General features: G+C 49.1%; 1 protein-coding gene across 5 annotated transcripts; it reads left to right on the top strand.

Moving 5' to 3' along the window:
• The first annotated feature begins 2,100 nt into the window (after positions 1-2,100).
• Positions 2,101-20,054, top strand: IL21R (interleukin 21 receptor). 5 transcript variants are annotated; one of them, XM_062614703.1, is made up of 10 exons: positions 2,101-2,124; positions 7,814-7,854; positions 8,486-8,560; positions 10,774-10,879; positions 11,529-11,725; positions 13,032-13,183; positions 13,586-13,763; positions 14,074-14,170; positions 14,984-15,065; positions 18,808-20,054. In XM_062614703.1, the coding sequence occupies exons 3-10, from the start codon at positions 8,506-8,508 to the stop codon at positions 19,702-19,704; spliced, it is 1,764 nt and encodes a 587-aa protein (XP_062470687.1). In that variant the 5' UTR covers positions 2,101-2,124; positions 7,814-7,854; positions 8,486-8,505; the 3' UTR covers positions 19,705-20,054. The 5 variants fall into 5 exon arrangements, with proteins under 5 accessions (XP_062470687.1, XP_062470689.1, XP_062470688.1 ...); XM_062614705.1 differs by lacking the exon at positions 2,101-2,124 and adding an exon at positions 4,239-4,612 and having other exon boundaries at positions 13,074-13,183; XM_062614704.1 differs by lacking the exon at positions 2,101-2,124 and adding an exon at positions 4,239-4,612 and having other exon boundaries at positions 14,077-14,170.
• Positions 20,055-20,194: the final 140 nt, after the last annotated feature.

Raw genomic sequence — 20,194 nt, 5'->3', positions numbered from 1 at the left:
ATGGAGGACAGTTCAGTGCTGGGTGGCACTGCCTGCTTGAGGCTCTCCAGAAGCACACGGTATGCTCCTCCACAATGTGAGCTAGGCAACAGAGCCATCGTGTGCCTTGTTTCCTGCACAAGGCAGGAATTAGGACCTGCGGTTTAGCCCCCATTTCACAGCCTTGCTCCGAGCTGCTGCAGAAGCGCCAGGGATTCTTCCCACCTTTGCAGTTCTTACGAGGTGTCTTATAAACCTCCACCTGCGCTCCTCAGCAGGAAGGACCAACGCATTCAGCTGCTGTTTGTATTATATCTATTTTGCCAGTTACCTGCCATCGGTTTAGCTTTGTGCTGCTCTTAGCACGTTCCAGCTTCTCCACGCTCTCTTCCCAACTTCTGCACATGCACAGTGGCAGGGAAGGGGTGTGGAAGCCGGGGCTGTGCAGAGCTGGTACAGAGCAGCAACCAGCGGCTCAGCTTCCTTCTTTGAGCAGGAGCCTCACACCACAAGCAGTCACTGTGGGGCACAGAATCCCCTAGCCCCTGCCTTTTGTAGGAACAAGCCTCAGACTCCTCTTCTTGCAGAGTGCTGGAAGCGTTTCCCAGTGCTGCTTTGGGTGCAGATACACTGATGTGACCCAATTTCATCGCATTAGTCCCTGTGTTCTATGGAGCCAATAACCCCTTATTTTGTACTTTTTTAGCCTCAAACAAAGCAATCTCCTGCCTTCTGCCACCTTCCAATGAACTCCTAACGCAGCATCATAGCAAAGCCACAGCTTCACAAAACTTGGACTGCCCAAGAGTCTCACAAAGCCTTTCGGCTTCTCTGTGCAGGATTGTATTTTGAGTTTTTGGAAACACTGGTTACTTTGGAGCAATCTGTTTCCAAGAAAATCCTGTGTATCTTCAATGTTATTAATATGCCCCAGCATATTAACATTATCTGGGTGTTCCTGCTCCGGCAGGGGGACTGGACTAGATGATCTTTCGAGGTCCCTTCCAATCTCTAGCATACTGTGATACTGTGTGATATCGCAAGGTGCTTCCCTGTCTCTGCCTGTTTGTCCAGCCTGTACCCCCACCCACCTTTTCTCCTAAAGACACAGTGACGTGAGAAGCCATGGCTTATGTTGGGCCTGTCCTGTGGCTTTGGGATGGAGCCAGCGGTGCTGCTGGTCTGTGGTCTGCCATGCCATCACCTCCTGCAGCTCGCTGCTCGCCGCTGGAGGCAGCTCTGCCCTGCCAGCCATTAGCTCTTGCTCTGCAAGTGCCTCTGCAGTGTGAGGTTGAAGGTAGCTCCTGTGTTTTCACCCCATTAGAGGTGGCAGAGGTCTCCAAGGCACACTCAGTGTGGAGGGTCTGCTGTGAGAGCTGGTGGCCGGGCAAGCTGCTGCAGGGCCGAGGCATGCTGGCATGTGACAGCTGTGGCAAAACAAAGATCAGAGAGGCTCAGGTGGGGCTCTTGCCATAAAGAGCTGTGCCAGCAGCAGGGTTCTGGCCTTGGTGCATCCCTGTGAGCAGAGACCTGGGGACCAGCTGGTGGATGCTGGCTCTACATGGGTCAGTTTCTGCCAACCTGTGTGGAAGGAGCAGAGAGTTCTGGCAGCGCTGCTGACTCGGGTGAGCACTGTGGCGTATGCGATGGACTTGCTGACCCCATGCAGGGTCAGAGCTCTTTGGAAGCACAGACATGCAGCGTGTGACCTGGGACCAGTCTGAGAATGGCTGCGGTAGGGGAGGGTGGAGAGCATGGGGCACATCAGTTGATTAGACCAGAAAAGGCTGATGTTTAGTTTGTGAAGCTGCAGGAACCCAGCTGTGGAGCAGGGCTCCCATGGAGGCAGAGGACTGCCTGTGGGCTATCTGCAGGGGTCTCAGCTCTCAAAGAGGGCTGGCGTGGAGGCTGTCTTGGAGAAAGCATGCTTTCCTGTGGGCTGAATGTATTCAGCATAGCGAGGCATCTGGGAGATGCTCTGGGCACAGTTTGCATGCTGTATGAGAGCTGTAGGTTTCTGTTTCAGGGTGAGCTCACAGGCACAGTCATTCCTGTTTCTGTTTACCAGCATGTGTCTGGTGATTTCCTAAGAGAAGATACAAGCCTCTGTGCGAGCAAAATGTTTACAGTCAAAGCTCTGTGAAGGTAAGCCCTTTTCCTCTGGCAGGAGCCAAAGTGGTGTCCTCATGCAATAGCCTTCATGCAGAATGGCTTCAGACTTGGTGTATAATGGGGAAAACAAGAGGCTGAGCCCAATGTTGGTGGCTGCAAAGAGACAACTGGTAAAAGCAAAAGGGAGGCTGGAGGGCAGGGTCCTGGGGTCTCTGCTGGTGGCACTCAGCATTCCCCAGAGCAAAAGCAACCCATTGCTTCCTCCTCTGCAGCATCCTGCCAGCTCCCAGCCTGCCAGCTGGGGGGCTTTGTTGTTTTTCAGCCTGCTGCTTTGCTGACTAACACCTCTGCTTTCTGCCTGGCTCATTCATGTTTTACCCCATTTCCTGAGCTTTGAGGTGGTTTCTTCTATTGCTTTCTCTTCCACTAGAACACTGTTACTCGTGTTTCAGCTGTTCTCCTGCCATGCTTTACTCATCGCTTATCGTAATGTGCAATTATCTTCCTCCTAAATGTCACCAGCTAGTAAAGGCGCCTTTGACCCTAGTTATACCAGCTGCATATATTTGACAATGCAGAGGATGTTGTTTTAATTCCATTGTGGCAGGAACAAAACACAGATGTAGTACTGTTTGTGTGGAATTTTCACCCCCATATCATGAACTTGATAACTGCAAGTATCACTAATTCTCTCTTCGAGGGAATGGAAACGTCAGCTCTGACTGTTACTTCCTCTGTGTGTATTTATTCCTGCTTATAAATACTTAGAGATGTTGTCCTTCCAGTTGTGGCAAAATGCTCTTGGGTCATCAATAGCTTTAGCAGAGTCTACCAAAACCTTCCTGCTGCACTCTTCACACTTCCTTCTGGTGAATATGTGATTACAGCTGGATGAAAGCAGTTGCCTCTCTTCTCAAATCAACATAAATCTGTGGCAATTGAACTGCTTCAGGTCTCCAAGTGCTTTACCTTTGGGGCTGGATTCAGCTGCCCTGAAGTGTCATGGAACCTCAGGTGTAGAGGGGTCAGTGCCCTCACAGCACAGAGCAGCTCTAGAGCTGTGTGCTTGTGGAGGCAGGCGCTGGGCACTGAGCCCACTGACTTGCATTGTTCTGTGCAGGAGATGCACCTATGTACTTTGCGCCAGGTGGGAACAAGTATCAGGGCCCCTAGAGATCCTGCGTGTGTGTCCTACATGATGGTTCTTCCCAGGCTGTGTACGGTGGGTACAGTCCTCAGCAATGAAGGAGATCTGATGGGTCACACTGTGCTGGGCTCCCAGCACTGAAGAACCAGTTGGATGTTAAGTGTTTGCTCTGCAGGGGCAAGACTGCTTGTTGCTCTTCACATTGGATTACTTGCACAGCTTCACATGTGCACATGCATGTACTTGCACATGCACGCATGTACAGGCACTATGTACTGTACTTAGTCTGACCAGCCTGACTCTCCCATGTCTGTAATTTCCCTTACAGGTACCTGAGGAGCCCTGAGGTCTGGGTGAGAGTTGGCCCCAGCTTGGGTGTGCATCTGGTGCCTCAGGCTGCCTGGCTGGTCATGCTGTGCTGTGCCAAGTCTTTGTGTGGTGGGTGCAGCAGGGGCTGAGCACAGAGCCTGCTCACCCTGCACCCAGCTGCTTTGTGCCTGCTTCGCTGCTGCAGTCTCCTTGGGTTATTCCAGCTCCTTGTTGTTTACCCTCCTACCACCACACTCTGCTGAGCATGCAAAGCCTCCTTCTAGCGCTGCTCCATTCCCTCTTGCCCAAGGACACAAGGAACATGCACTGGACTCCTTGCAGCCCCCTTTAAGGTACACAGGGGTGGGTTGGCCTGCCCTTCCTCAGTGTCAGCCTTGCAACCTGCAGAGCTCCAGCGCAGGCACGAGCTGCAGGCAGGAGGGCAGCGCAGGGGTGAGCCCCTCTCCCCTGCTGGAGCCAGACCAGCTCCCTGCCTGTGGTCTGAGTATTGGTGCTGCTGCCCTGGGCCCAGAGACCATGCTGGGGACAGGTGGAAGTGCAGTGCAGTGGTTCCTGTCTCCGGTGGCATACACACTGTACTATATACTTAGGTTTGGCCATTTAACTGATGCCTCCCCACTGCAAAGCTCTAACCCACTAGCCCCACTATGGCCTCTATGGCCTTTTAGATTGGAGGCTTGTGAGTTTTTATCTGCTCCCCCACCTTTTTCTCACATGAGAGGAACAGAGCAGAGCAATACAGTAATAAATGCTGTGTGGGTGTTTAGACCCAAATTCATTGCCTCCTCTGCTCACCACATCCTTCTATCTGCACAGTAATACTGGTACAGTGGTGACGTCAACCCCATTTATCACTGTATTCCAATACCTACAGCCCGGGCTGTGCACAAGCAGGCTTTACCCTTGCTCAGTGATCATGAGACCCACCTGCTCTGCAGCTCCTGCGCACGCAGCATCCGCAGCTGCAGTGGTGATTTAGCCAGGCCAGCCATGGACGTGTTGGGAGGCTGAAGTGGACAGTTGAGAGGACAGGGACAGGGCAAGGTAATGTTCATGCTTCCTCCAGCTTTCTCTGCTGCCAGTTTGCTACTGCTTGATATCTGTGACTTCACTGTAAAGCTTCCTTGTAGCTGACGTGTCCCTTGTGCCCCTACTGTCGTTGCTGTTGGCCTCTGCTGGACAGCTAGAGAATCTTTCTGTCTCCCTGTTGCTTTGGCTTTGTGCTTAGATGGTGGTATACACTGACAATCAACTTTTCTTCAAGAAGAAAGCTCTGTTTTTCATACAGGGGGTGACTGAGGGGCTTGAACGGTTTTTTGCCTGGATGTAGCAAGGACATGTATTTCTCATGCTTGGAAATACCGAGGGGGCTGTTTTGTTTTGTTTTTTTCACTTCAACTGAGTTCTTAATTAGGGTTCTTTTGGGGAAGTTTGGTAAGTATCTACATTTCCTGGAGACATTTCAAACTTTGAGCTCAGACTGCAACCATCTTTGGCGGCTGATAGCACCATATTACCAGATCCTTCGCTAAAATCATCTTTGTGTCTGTAAATGTCTGTCTGTATTGGTCATATTTCTTATCCTCTGGTATATCAAAACCTTGTAGTATCATTTACATGTGCGCATCTATATGAATGGCTGATCAGCTTTATTCCTGTGCTCTCACACAGTGTTCCCTAGGACACTACAGAGTTTGCAGCAGTGGTGCTTAGCAGCTGTACAATGCTTGACATTTTATAAGAATTAAATAGCTGTGTTTCAAGGATGCACGAAGCTGTCTCAGAGCCCCCGTTTCACAGAGAAATTGAAGTGAGGTGGTAGAAAGGACTTTTCTAATGCCAGACAGGGAATAAGTTCCTGCCTCTGCTCGTTGCCAACTGCCATTCTTCCCTCCAAGTGAACAATCACATGAGCAAGGTGCTGTCACATGGAAGCAAATGGAAGAGTGTAACAAATGGAGGGATGTAGGAAAGGCAGAGGTCTTAATCTCAGGCTGGGATTGAAGCTTGCAGAGGGCCTGACTGAAGGAAGCCTCACAACAGGGTCCGCTATCCATCTCTGTGAAGCCATGAGGTCTTTCAGCCAGCAAAGACCACAGAGGCACTGCTGCAGAGCTGCGTCTTTCCCAGCTATTCTGCACATGAATCCGTGTCTCGTCATAACAACCTGGAGCACAGCCAGGAGGTCAGACTCACAGCACTGCGCTTTCTGTGGTGCACTTTGAGGTAGCAGTGCTTTCCCACTACACTGAGGTAGGAGAACTGTGCAAGAAGTGAAGGGGATAAGTGCTGGACTCATCTGTATGCACTGGCAAGGGTAAGAGACGGGACAGTGGAGCCTCGGGTGAGGAAGTATTGCCTCCTTCCATCCTACTGCTTTTCTGTCTTATTATTGCTACCGTGCTCTGCTCAGGAAGCCTCCTTCTAGATTACAACCTTGTATGTTAACCTCTCTCCAGTGTGTAACGGCAGCCTGTGGTATCTCCGTAAGACGTCTTCCTTGATGAGCTTGTTGGTTTGACTTTTTCCTGTTCAGTCCTTCCTGTACTATTGGATTGATGGTACAGGCTATTCTCTGAGCAGAGGAAGGAAAATAGGGATGGCACTTCAAAGAAATCACAGTCCAGCAGCTAAAACCAGCAAAGGCTTCCCTTGCATTGCTCTGGCCATTTAAGCAGGAGTGGGGATAAAATGAGGGAGCTACAGAAATGGCTTGAACATGAAACACTGGGGCACTGCCAGTTGGGTTCTGAAACAAGCACTGGGGCTGCAGAGCCCCCCTGACGGCCCAGCCCTTCCTTCCCCTGCTGAAGAAGAGGCAGCAAGTTGCCTTTCGGCCCCACAGGGTGGCCAGGACTGCAGAGCATGGCAGTCGTGGGCAGTGACACGGAGGTGGGCTCTGCCGCGGGGCCCCGCGCCGTGGCCTGCACTGGGGTGTAGCCAGGAGGGCACAAGGGCTGAGGGGAGCAGGCGGCGCGCTCTGGGGTGGGAACGGGCCCGTTTGGGCAGGTTGCTGCCCTCCTAAGCCAGGGCAGCCCTGGACGTTCTGAGCCCGGCAGTTACAGGTTCCAGGTATTGCCCAGGGAGGAGGAGGAGGTGAAAAGGCGGTGGCCAAGTGCATGCGTCGTGTGTCCAGGGTGAGTGACACGGTTCTTGTGCGAAATGTGCTGCGAGGAGGAGGGGCCTCGATGCTGTGAAGGCACGACCGGAAGCTGCCTCGGGAGCCTGCCCACCTTGGGGCATCTGCTCTTGTGGTGCAGGCGGTCCTAGCGTGAGGTCAGGTGAGAGGTTCCGGGGGGCAGGAGAGCACTCAAAGGAATGAGAACTTGGAGAAGAGCAGTGGGAGGATGAAAGGGAGCACGAGGTGGGGTTAGACAGTGGCCTGGGTCGTAGTAATCAGAAGCCACCAGAAACGGCGGTGGTGACAATCGTTACCCTACAGAGAAAGCTTGAACTGGGACCAGAGGGGTCAAGAAAAGGCATTTCCTCAAGGCAACGTGTGGTGCACAAGGAAGGGCTGGAGTGTGGGGAAAGAGCTCCTGTCCTGCCGCTCGCAGCAGCTGGGGCAGGCTGGCAGGGGCCAGGCCCCGCGCCGAGCTGCAGTGTGCGCTTCACCCGCACAGTGCCTTTGGCAGGAAAGGAGGGGCAGCAGCACCCCGGCTGCTCCCAGCGCAGGCCTGCGGCCGTGATGCGTTTGGGGCACCTCTCAGGAGCCTCCTGATCTCATCTGGACCCTGGTGCCTGAGAGCAAGGCTCAGCCCGTGCGGGGCTGCAGGGGCTTTCTGGGGGCTGCTAAATTTATTTTGCTTTCATTATTTGAGTAACCCTGGGAAATTTTTCAGCACCACAAATGTTCCGCGGGTGGGAGAGGCCTCGCTGCCGTTCTCTGCTGAGTGACGGCCTGCAGCTCGCTGCTGGTGCTGGGGAGGGACGAGGCAACCAGGACCTGCTCCTGCACCTGGGTCACGGCACCCGGTATCGGTATCGATCCGGGCTGGGAAGCGGAGGGACTGGGAGCAGCCTGAGGAGAAGGACTCCCAGTACTCGGCAGGGAGCTCATTTTGAGTCTTCCCGTGCACATCTGTGTGTTTCCGTAAACGTTAAATGCTGTGAAAACACAGCCTTAGTGTGTTATGTGGCTTCTGGGGTTGGTCTTGGAGTGGGGGCTGTGGGTTGAGCAGTCATTCGTATGCGATGCTGTTTCCTCATATTGTTGTAAACATCCTGCTGTCCTTTTCTCTGCAGGTTCTCTTCACCAAAGTGCATCAGGACAGCGTTTCCCTGAAGTGAGTACTGTACATCATTCTCTTCTGTGCCATATGGGAAGCTTTTTGGTTTTTTGACTGGTTTGCCTTGCTGGAGTCTCTTAACCAGGAACTCCATGCTTATTAAACCATGGGTAGAACAAACCAATGAGCTCTCTCTCACAAGCTGTGCTTATACAGACCCACAGTGACATTCAGACTATGACTAATGCACTGTACAGATATTGAAGCCACAGCAATGTCACTTCTCCTGTTCGCAAACCATTTCTAGTTGCAGGAAACCACTGAAGAAAACATGGGTTAGTGCTTAACTCAAGTGCCTTCCTGTTGCATGGATAGACTGTGGCTGCAGTCACTTTCCTGACTTCTCTGAGCACATGCTGCTGGCAAGGAGCAGAGATTTCACTGACTTGGTTACCAGCAATTGGCAGGGCTGTTGGTCACTCTCCCTAACCCATGGAGTAGGTACACACAGGATGACTTGCCTAAATCAGGCGCTTTACTTTTAGACATTTAAATGAAAGCAAAATTAATTCTACCTCAACTTTTTATCATACAAGAGATGGCAGAGATGAACTTTTAATTGTTTGTTTGGGACTTTTTAAGGTGTGTGGTTTTTTGGTTTGGTTTTGTTTTGTTTTTGCCCCCCCAGGACATCCAGTCAGAACCACCATGAGGAACAAACTGTGGCTCCAGAGTATTTCCTTCTTCCTCTTACTCCAGTACAGTAAGTTCCCAGATATCTCTCCCAGGCTGTACACCCATAGGATTTATCTTAGTGGCTTATGACAGAGGCGCTGCTGAGATTTGCATGCTACTAAATTGTCATGGGATAGCAAACACAAGATAGGATACCAGGGGAGAAGGTTCCATGGGATAATGAGTTATGCAAGAGGCTCCATGGGTAGTAGAGGGCACATGCAAGGAGATGCACAGCTGGGCAGAGCTCAGCCTGACTGCATGCCACCCAAACCCCACCTTTGCCATAGGAAAAGTTCTGGTGGCCAAGACTAGGATATCCCTGGGGCTTATGGCTGCTGTTTGCAGACCAGCCAGGGACAGTGGAGTGAACCTCTCCTGGTCCAAGCTCCCTTGCTCAGGGCTGCACCGTGCAGCCAGTGTCATTCCCCCAAACCCCCTTGCTGGTTCCTACTCACCAGGCAGGTTCCAGCTGACTCAGAGCTGACTTTCTGAACAGGTCAGCTGGGCAGAAAAAGGCAGCTACTGCAGTGTCTGCAGGGAGCAGGCACAAGTTTAGCATTTACAGGCTTTTCTAGGCAGAGCATTGGACCTGCTCCAAACCAAAATTAGCAGAAAAGATGAATTCTGAGGTTTATCTTCCTGCCATGCAGGATCATTGTAATGTCTGGTCTGAATTTTGTGTAACACTAGCCAGGGAATTATCCTATACTAATTTCAGTTTGGACCAAGCTAGAGTCTTCTATTAAAAGTATTTGATTTTTGTTTCTGATGCTACCAAGGATGGACAATTCATCCTAGGTCAAACTGGGTTTGGGACACTTAATTATTTCCTTTACAGTAAAAATCTGCCATCTTCTTAATTTTGTTAACAGATTCTTGCCCAAAGATACACTTGCAGCTTACCAGCTACTTAAGCATAATAGTCCATTTGGCTGATGAACATAACAGCATAGAAGAATACTAATTAGCTATTTTATGAGATTATTAATCTCATAAGGCTGGGAGCAGTCCTGATTTGGGGGGGGGGGGGGAATGGACGGGACACGACCATGTTACATGGATGTAACAACCTTGACATCTTTCCCTGGATGATGACAATTTTATTGCCATCAAAGAGGGGTGATACGTTACGTGGAAGAGTTGAATAGTCACTGTAGCAGGCATGGTTTGCACCAGCACCTCCTACAGGCCTTTCCTTACTGGCGTTGTAGCAGTGTCTCTTGTCAGTCCAAGATGCGACATGTCAGGAGAGGACTCACCAATGCAGACGTTTCTCACCGTGCCGCTGTCTGCTCTGCCATGAAATCCAGGGAGATAACTTAAGTGTGTTATGCACAGAACAGCAGTGCTGTTGTACAGTACACTCCAGATACCGATACATGAGCAGAGCTCCTGCAGAACAATTAGAAGAGCATAAAAACTGCTTTGTGAACGCTTTCAAATTAGACCATTTTCTTATTGACCAGCATAAATCCTACCATTTCCTCTTAAGTTCTCTTTAGAAGTCTGTTTCAGTTTCAGTGGTTAATACATTGTGCCTGCCACTTTACTATCAGAATGATTTATGGAAGTTCTAGTAACTACAAATGTGCAATATTTTTTTTTTTTTCCAAAATTCCATTAAAAGTATATTCCGAGCCCCTGGAGCTGGACACGAAAAGTAATGATGCTGCAGATAGCAAGCTATAGAAACATAGTGCGCAGAGACTGTGGTAAAGAAAGAATTACTAAAATACTACTTTTTAAAATGTGCAAAATGCCCTGTCCATGCCATAAATGAAAGCAGTAAAGAACAGAACTCGGTTTAGGAAATGGTACCACTAAAATTGTTTCAATATGCTGCTGTTTGTGATGGGGTAGTCATGCCTCGTGCTGCATAAGCCAGGGCTCTTGCAGAAATAGTATGTGACTCTGCTACAGTGACTGTATAAGAGGGGACAGAGATAATTTTGGCAATTCGAGCACGATCTGAGCAGCTCCTGCATGCTGACATGCCATTTGCTGCCACCTCATTTTGAATAGATTTTTGTTTGACACTTATCTTGCTGTCAGTGACTTGCCTTCCTGTAGAGGTGAATACATCGTGCTCTCTAAGACTGGAGATTTCGGGGGGGGGCTGTCACAGAGTCTGTTACCTTCAGATTTAGTGGGAGTCCTGAGGACTCTGTATATTGATACGAAGTTCTGCTTGCTTCACCATGGAAGTTGATATTGTGTTTTCTCTTTCCCAACCTACAGCTACATGTTGTGAAAACCTCACTTGTTTTGTGGACTATGTACAGACGCTGTCCTGCGTCTTGAGGAATGACTTGGGTGCCAGTTCATACAACCTCACTGCAACATGGTGCGTCTCAGTAGGATGAGTAAAATGAAGTTAGCAGGAACTTCTGAGATGACCATAGCACAGCAGTGTCCTTCTGACCCCTTTGTTAGGTAGAAATCTTGTTCTTGCTGCCATGCTGTTTTTTACTAGGTACTTCACACTCAAGTTATCAGCTGGCATTTCCCTTGGCAAAGGATCCCTGGTTCCTGTGTCCACTGACTACTCTGCTTGCCACTGACTGCTACATTGCCTCTGGTTTCTTTGGCATTGTTTTCTCTCCTGCCCTGAGAATATCTTGCCTTTTGCTGCTGTTAACAATGGACTTTCACTCCTGTGTGCTGGAAGGGCTCCTGCAGTTTGTCCAAGCTTCATGTGGCTGCTGCTCTGCCCCAGCAAGGAAGTGGGTGCAGTCCTGAACTGTGTAGCCCTGGTCAGCAGCTTTCCTTTCCACAAACACTTTCCTACTGTTCTCAAAGATCTTAAGCTGAACAAGGAGAAGGGCAGGGGGATAGACAGACAGCAGATGGACACAAAAACTGTCAAAGTTCAAAGATATATTTTTATTTGAACATGTTGCTTTTATTTTCTCATCATTTCTGTGCCTGGTGCTTTAGTCAAACTACAGCATGTGGCAGATGTGGACTTGTTTGTTTTTTTTGGTGGTTTTTAGGGTTTCCGAGGAAGTTCCAGAAAACACTGTGGCTGCCTGCAGTCTCCTGCAATTGTCCAGGAACACCAGTCACACAGAGTACGTGTGCACTGTGGATATGACTGAACTGCTGGCAGATATCAAAGTCCAGGTGGATGTTACAGAGACAGCTGATAAGCAGCATGTGCTTTCCAATGGCTTTTATATGTCTGAGAACAGTAAGTAGAAAAATGGTGGGTTTCATAAATACTGTCTGGCCTTGTACCTGTCCCCTAGATAGTCTGGGCAAGGAGCAAGTATGGCAGGCAGTGCTGGGGGCCTGTGTTTGGTGTGCACTCACCTACACAGCACTGTGCTCTTATTGTAAACTACAGGAACATTAATGCTTGAGGCTGAGCTTAGGGCTGGCTTGGTCCGAGTCTTTTTGTGGGGAAATTTCTTTTCCCCCATGAAGCAAGAGTGATAAATTTCTACCTTAGACCAGTCTCATATGTAGACTATGCAGGTGTTTGTTCTTGGCTAGAACCTGAAGGCCAGGAGGAATTGCTTTAGTTGCAAATGCCACAAATGTCCTCACAGGAAGCCCAAAAGGCTCTTGCAGCGGATACCTGAACCAGCGTGACATTGTGGGTGGCGCAAGATGTCCCAGACATAATGGATGTGCCAGTTCTGTCTGGGGTAACTCCAAACCATCTCTTCTGCATGACAAGATTTGGATGCAGCAATTTGGTTGACTTGGTGGAATGCTGGTGTGTTCCTAGTTGTGCCGCAAACTGTGACAAGAAGGGGTGGTTAGCCAGGCAGACAGGCGCTGTGTAGCAGTGTGAAAAAGGATTTATCTACTTGGATTCTTCTCAAAGTAAACTTTATTTGAGAAGTGTCATCTCTTTAAAAAATACCATAACATTTCAGGAAAGCGTCTTGTCTCCATTGACAGGCTATTGTGGTGCTTTGCATGTCTCCTAGATGTCCCCGTGCAAAGGCATCATAGCTTAGTGATGGACCCTGTAGACCTAGGGCTGGAGTTTGTGCATTACTGCTTTTGGACATAAGAAAACAGCCTGCAGGGGATACAGAAGCTTGTCTTTTAGGCACTTACGACACAGGGATTTGCACTGGGTTTACGCAGCGTCCACTATCGTCAGCTTTTCCTGATGTCTCTGTTACACATAGTCACTGTACAAGTGACTATGACTACACAGAATCCTCCTATGCCATGGGAAGAACAAGGTGCTGTTTCCCAGCTGGTATTAGCCCCTTGTGCTATCTTCTCCTGTTCCTTAGTTGATGAGGAGGTTCAGAGACAGGCAGAAGGCACATTTAGAGAGATGTGCTGAGATGTGGGGTTCCGTGCATGGCGGCCCAGCCTGAGAGGCAGCAGTGGTGTTGATGTTGTCCTGTGGAGGGGGGCCCCACCCTACCAGGGCACTTTTGCTCCCTGCCTGCTCTGCATTGCTGATACTATGCTGAGCCACCCCTTGTCTGCAGTAATGTTGGGAAGGGTAACACCATCCTGTCTTTCAGTCAAACCACAGCCTCCATTCAATCTGACTGCTGTGTTCTCAGAGGGTTACAATATTTCTTGGGAAACCATCTACCAGAACTTTCCTTTCTACTTTTTGAATGAGGAGCTGGAATATCAGCTGCGTTACAAGAGAAGGACCGACACCTGGGAGGTGAGATGTCAGTTTACCATCAAGTAGGATGTAGTAGCGAAGAGGGGGCCTTCACAACCAGGACAGGAGCACTGGTGGGGAGGAGGGTTTTCCTGGTTTGGAAAAGGCATCTCTTTGCTTGCCGGGACTCAAAACAGGTAAAACTGAAAAAAGAATTGAGAAGCTGTTTAAGAAGTACTAGGTCCTGTGGGGAAGGCTGACAGTTCATTTACTTCTCGTGCTGTCCTGCATGGAAGCATCCCTGAGGGCCCCATGCAGCTGCTGCCCAACCAGAGCACAGCCTTGCAGAAACAATGTGAGAGCAGAGGAAGTGACTTTGCAGGGCTCCTCGCTGGGCAGCAGTGAGGGTAATCTAGGAGCAGTCACTCCAGCCCTGAGTGTTTGGTGTTTCATCATTCACAGACCTGGAAGACTAAAGCTGTTCATGAAGATAAAAGGACACTGGTAATTCTGCCACGGGAACTCCAGGCAAACACTGAGTACGAGTTCCAAGTGAGAGCCAGACCCCGAGAAGGCACTAGTTATCATGGATTTTGGAGTGAATGGAGTCATCCGCTGATGTTGACAACTGGCCCTGCGGGTACATACAACCAGCTCTCCTTGCCCTTCCAGCCCAATGGCAGAGAATACTTCCAGAACTCTAATCAAATCTAATTAATTAGAACAAATAGTCTAGTAAAGACAGGCATGTTTGGTTTGCTTAGTGAGTACGTAAACCCCAGGGCTGGGCTGATATGTGCTGTCTGTACTGACCTTTTTACTGTCCTTCAAAGCCTAGTCCCTAAGAGAAAGTCTGGGGTAGAAGCTGAGGGTGTCTCCTCACCATCTCTTGCTTTTTGACCAGGATAAAAATGCAAGGTGAGCCTGAATGATCCTGTCTCTTTCTCTAGCAGTGACACAGACAGCAGACATGGGATGGCTGCTGTTGGTGGGTGGTGTCGTGGCAATCACTGCCTCAATCACAACCTTTCTGGCCAAACAGCAGAGGTAAGAATGCTTCAGGAAGCTGGAGTAAATGCTACAGTTCTGTTGCTACAGATGGATTATTCACATGCAGCCTTCTTTGCATCTTGTATATCCATGCACAGGCAGCAAAGTATGGTCTCCAGCTGATGTACTGCCAAGAGCACCTTGCTTTTCTCTGGCACTCTGCTGCCATTCAGCTGGCTGGAACAAGACAATGGCACATGGGGATGAGAAGGGGCTACCCAGCCTCCTGGGCTGGTCTCCTGGTCCTGTCTGTGCTCTGCATTTGCCAGATGGGAGCAATAGCCATGGCTGGCCTGTCCCTTTGCAGAGCTGACACAGGCAGCTCAGTGCTGGCTGAAGGCTCCCTACTTTTTGGAGGGTCAGGTGCCACTGCAGAGGGATGGGGTGCTGCAGCACAGTGGAAAGGGTGCTGGGATGCTGCACAACAGGGCTTGCACAGCCCCTGTACACAGAAGAAGTACACAGGGCAGAGTTCTGGCTTGGAGGTGCAGACCAGGGGCAGCCTGAGGGGAAAATGCATTTCTAGAAGTTTGTGCCTTTCCAGGAAGGAAAGAAAAACCTCTTTCCTTAGCATGAATATTGTATGCACAAGTCTTGAGGGCTGAGGCCCATCTCTTGTGAGGCTCACAAGAAAGGCCATTAGATGGCTCTGATAGCACAAGACATCCTTGCATCCTCAGCCACCTGCTAACTTATTAGGCCAGTGAGGCTGGGCAGGTGGCTGCAGCTGCCTGAATCAGACCTGGAAATGCTTTGTTTTGCATCTGTAATGTGTACTTAAGCATAAAGTCTTTCTCTTTTCTCTTCCAGGTTATGGAAGAAGATGGCTTGCATCCCAGACCCTGCTCCCTTTTTCAAACCACTTTACCTGGTGCATGATGGAGATTTCAAGGTACTAATGGGCTACACAAGCAAACGGAGGGCATGTCAAAATTAAACTAAAAATCCCATCATGCTGTCCTGGTCAAGGGGTTCTTATTAGAGCAGTGGGAGGTGGAATCTATCTCAAGGGAATACCAAACAGCTCCAGATATAAGGAGTAGCACTCCAGTGTTTACTCTGTGCCATGAAGGCCTTTATGTCACATCCATGCTGCTTATTCTCTGTAGGTTTCAGTGGGTGAGCTGAGCTCATATATAACCTGTGAAGACTGTAAACCTGAAGGGAGTGGACAAAGGGATACCAGGACAGTAACTGGGATTTTTCCAAAGCTCCAGTCCCATGCTGCATCAAGGCCATGGAGCAGACTTCACTTTAGAGCCATCTCTTACTCCAGCCTCTGCACATGACATGAGCTCAACATCAAGATTTGTAGTTCCCTCTGAAGAGTCACTCATACAGACAGTAGCTCTGCATATCATCCTTGAAAAATGGCTAGAGCTTTGTGGGCAGATAACTGCTGTGTGATAGTACAGTGCAGCTGCCTCCCTGTACAGGAAGTGTCTTTGAGTAACCTTGCCTAGCCTTGCCAAATTCTCTTCCTATTTAACAACAGCCAAACTTGCTCATGTGGCAAAATGGTTTGCAAAGACTGCAGAGTTTGCTGGAGTTCTTAGGCTACAAAACTAAAACCACTGAGCATCCATAAATAATGGTTGTATTAAGCTGAACAGCAGTTCACAATGCCATTATGAAACGGTAAACTCCTGGCATGTCAGTGCAGACTTCACTGCCTCTTTCTGAACAAGTCCCTGTTGCTACAGCAGCACTGACCTGAGACACTTCAGTGTCTGCTCTTTGTTTCTGCTTTTTCTTAGACCCTCTGGGAAAGGGACACCAGCTGAGCCCTTGGGCCCTTATGATCCTCATGTACTTTCCCGCTGCTGTATGGCTGATGTTTGCAGTTAGGTTAAGCAAGTAGTCTTGGAGGGTTGCCATTCAAGCTGAAGTTGGCAGCAACTGCCTCCCTTCTTACCTGCCTTCCTCTTTCAGCCTTATTGTGGCTTCCCATATCTGCTCCAGAGGGGTACTTGCATCCTCTTGTGAGGCAAGTGGCGCTGGTTGCTCTTGGAGAAACGATCCAAGACCAGGTGGACTCTGTGGGAATTCCTGAGTGTCACAGGCTATCTAGTGCTCACAATAGAGGTGGGAGCACCCTGTATGCCAAGAGCCACACTCCTGTTGGGTTGAAGCCATATAGGGTTCTCTATTCTGTGGGAATTACATTCTTGCTAATTGCTCTGTTCAGTGCTGCTGAGAAGGAAATGAGCTTCAGCTGCTTCTTAATAAATGTGCAGGTGAAAGCAGCACAGCATCTTGTGCTGTTGCCCCCATAGCCACAGCACAAGATGCACAGGCAGGGGCTGTCAGAGGATGTGGTGACATCACTAATACATGAACAGACTCATCCCTTTCAGCTGGCAAGAAACCAGCTGATGCAGAGCTTGTTGAACTGCACCCTGCCTCCCCCAGAGCAAGTGCTTAGGTTATGTCTGTGAATAACGATCAGCAAATTACAATAGTGATGCTCTGCAGACGAGAGTCCTGGACTGGGTAGAAAGCAGTGAAAATGTTATAGGAAAAGTTAAGACCTAAAAAGAGAAGGGAAAGCAGAGAAACATTGTTTACCCTTGTGTGTACACAAGATCACGTTGGGCAGGAACTTTACAAAGGGATTTCCTGCTGTTTCTTCAAATAGCACCTCGGATACCTTTCTGTCCATTACAGTTTTAATAATAAGGTCTTCATAGCTTAGGTTAAAAAGAAATTAAAATAGACTTGGTGCTTCCTACTGTAATGAAGACTTTCCTATGCTCTGTCTCAGAGGGTAATAGGCTGTGTGAAGATGTTCTCTTCCCAAATTCTTTGCTCATGTCTAGTTACGCTGAGTGCAATTTGTGCAGGAGGCTGATAGGATTAAGGCAGTCTGGCAGCTGTGGCAACACACAGCTGTCATGCATCTCTCTGTCAGAAGCCTTCACAGTGTTTATGAAGCCCAGTGTTGTTACCAACATTATACAGAGTGAGAGGCTACTATCTGCGGGCTTATGACTGAATGCCTCCAAGTCAGAATCCTGCCTAGATATTTTACCCTACTGCTGTTGTGTTGTTGCAATAGTAAGAAATTGACCCAGGAGATGACAGTCTTGTTTGGAAACATCCTGAACATTAGCCTTTGGGCAACCATCCTAGGAGAAGGACAACTCTAACTTCAAACCAGGGCAGATGGTGCTCGTTTAGCTCTGTAAGGCCTTACATCTAAGAGAAGGACACTCTAACCAAGCCTACGACCTGAGTACTTTGCTGTCACCATCCAAGCTCACTAGGCCCCAGCAGGTAAACCTCACCTCAGGTGTAAAGGGTGGAGCCAGTTCCACACACTCTGTGCCTCACCTAAAAATCCACTGCGCAGGCCCGAAGGGTTTACCCACACTTGCAAAGCCCTGTAGCGACAGGCGAGGGATGAAACGGCAGGTGATAAGGTGCACTGGAAACTGCAGACCAAACCATGCATGCAGGTGGTTCAGGACATTGGTCACTCGAGGTTGATCCAGGAGATGATAGTCTTGCTCGGCAACATCCTGTGTGACCAAGCAGCCTTTTCCAACAGGATTTGCCTATCCCACATTGCCCTTTTAGTCCTCATCACGCTTGTAGTAAGTGTGGGTAAAGCCCTTCCCAAATCTTCACTCATGAAGCCAAGCCATCAATCAATCACAGGGCAGAAAGTGGTGCACTTAGGTGGGCCTTGGCACAGCTCAGCCATTAGGCAAGTCTCAGACAGGGAGCAGAACCAAGTCTTGAGTGTGGGGTGAGCCCAGCCTCTGGACTGCAGAATCCTCTAGTGGGACTAGCATTTATTAGTGGCACATGCCTAAAGCTTGTTGTGATCTGAGTGTCTGATTCAATGACTTCTTCTAAAAGAACAGAAACTTTTACTTTGTTCTTAGATCAGAGAAACCCAGAGGTGCCTTTACTCACACATGTGCCTGAATGCAAGGGGCTCGTGATCTAGAGGTAATACAGGGCAGAATGTAATACTAATGGTGATACAGAAGGGCAAGATTCAGTGTGCAGCACTCCCTAATCATCTCAGTAAGAGTAATCTGCAGAGGCAGTGGTTACAGCTCTTTGAGGGCTCCATCCGCTGCCTATTCCTGCTTCCTTCTTGTCACTGTGGGAGAAAAGGCTGGTCTGGTACACGGTTGCAGACAGAAGATTGGAAGCAGCCTTGCCTTGACCCCCTTCACAGGGAACTCTGGTGAGGGAAGCGACAAAGCAAGGCTGTGTTGTCAGGTGCCAGCACAGCACACCTGGTGGGAAGCTGACCATCCTTCCTGAGAGAAGCAGTGTCCAGGACAAGAGGGCAGAGGAGACATGGTGGCTTGGGACCTCTGGCTGATGCACAAAGGAATGCTGCCACGGGCAGTGGCATTCTTTGCAGCATGGAGAAAACTGCAAAGCCACACAAACCTCTCAGAGCTAATCATTCTCAATCAGTTGAGCCAGTTCACCTGCAGCTGCTGCATGTGGTGACAGCAGCATCTCATACCCTGCTCGCTTTGAGGAGTCAGGGATTTTTAGAGTTTCATTTTAAAGCTGTAAGAACTTTGGTAATTTCTGTAGAACCTCAAACCTGATGACACTAACCTCTCTCTTTCCCTCCCTCTCTCCCTCTCTGTCCCTTTGTGCAGAAGTGGGTTGGTGCACCCCATTCAAAAATCACTTTTGATTCCTTTGAATGGGGGATAGTCCTTCCAGAAGTCCTAGAAGTTTACACCATGCGTAATTCCAACAGCACCTCACGGGAGGAGCTGCACGAGATGAGAAGAGTTCTGCCTTGCAAGCCCTGTGTGTCGTGTCTGACTGCCCCAGGTCAGGATGGCCAGTCCCTGCTCTCTAGTGGGACTCAGGACCAGTCATATGGGCATTTGTTCATTGATACTGTGACTGTGGCTGATGAATTCACGCCTTGTAATTGCCAATGCAACTGTAACAGTGTATACAGGGGACATGAGCATACCAGGGAGGAGGATAGTGCTGGAGAAACAGGTTATCCCAAGGTTAACGTTGATGATGAAGACAGAAAGATACCCAGCGACTTGCCTCTGACTGACCTGAGCACTCAAGACAAAATACTTGCTTCAGGCTCTGTGTCTACAGACCACCTGCGGAGCACAAATGTCCCAGCCCACCAGCAAGCAGAAAGGGCTTTGGAAGGAAGGATGGGGAGCATCCTAGAAGTCCTTTGCTTGCAGCCTAATCAGTGGGATTTGGAAAATCCAGGTTCTCTGCCTTCTCCTGATGGTGAAAGTGTTTCCTACAGTGAAGGTTCCTGTGACTCCTTCCCCCACATCGCAATGTCTGGTGACAGTTACCCTGTGATCTGCATAGATTTGGACACTATTGACAGTGGCTTTGTGGACTCAGACTGTGGGAGTCCGGTTGACTGTGAATTTGAGCAAAACGGTCAGACCAACTGTGGGTCCATCTCTCTTGAGCAGGAGGGGGAGGATTTTACACGGAGCTACGTCAAGCAGTGGGTCTCCTGTCATTCTGACAGCCCTGTCAGTGGAGCACAGACAAACTAAGGACTTGATGTTGCCTTGTAACAAGAGTGTTCAACCTTTTCCATACTGTGCCAGGAGCAAAGTGTTAGAAAAATTCGTAAGAGAAGCAAAATTTACTGCGTGTAAGCTGGCTTGCATACTGCTGAAAACTGTTAGGTGCATAGAAATACATCTGCCTATTTCTACTGCCCCTTATTCTGTTCATGCCTCACACTTGACATTATTGATTTTATTATTTTTATCCCCCCACCCACAGCCCCCTTTATAATGGCAGAAAAAGAACTGTACCTTGGAAATTACCCCTTGGCTTATGTATATGTGCAATTGGTTTTGACAGTGACCTTATAAAGAGTACAACAAAACTTTAAATTTCCCTGGTATTATCACATGACTTGAGAGTTTGGATGCAGATGGAATCTTAGAAGCATAACCCATGCCAAGTATGTTTGTTACATTAAAGTTCCCCTACCCTTTCCCAACAACACAGGTGGTATTACTTTTCCTACTAATA

Source organism: Pezoporus occidentalis, unplaced genomic scaffold (genome assembly GCF_034315485.1).
Source record: "Pezoporus occidentalis ecotype Australia unplaced genomic scaffold, CSIRO_AGI_Poc_V1 ctg178, whole genome shotgun sequence".
Taxonomy (NCBI): Eukaryota; Metazoa; Chordata; class Aves; order Psittaciformes; family Psittacidae; genus Pezoporus; species Pezoporus occidentalis.
This window is presented reverse-complemented; position numbering and strand designations above follow the sequence as displayed.

Excerpts from the sequence above, each read along its gene's own strand:
- IL21R (XM_062614703.1), top strand. The coding sequence starts at position 8,506 with ATGAGGAACAAACTGTGGCTCCAGAGTATTTCCTTCTTCCTCTTACTC. Across the intron at positions 10,880-11,528 it reads TACAACCTCACTGCAACATG|GGTTTCCGAGGAAGTTCCAG; the intron begins GTGCGTCTCAGT and ends GGTGGTTTTTAG. Across the intron at positions 14,171-14,983 it reads TTTCTGGCCAAACAGCAGAG|GTTATGGAAGAAGATGGCTT; the intron begins GTAAGAATGCTT and ends TTTCTCTTCCAG.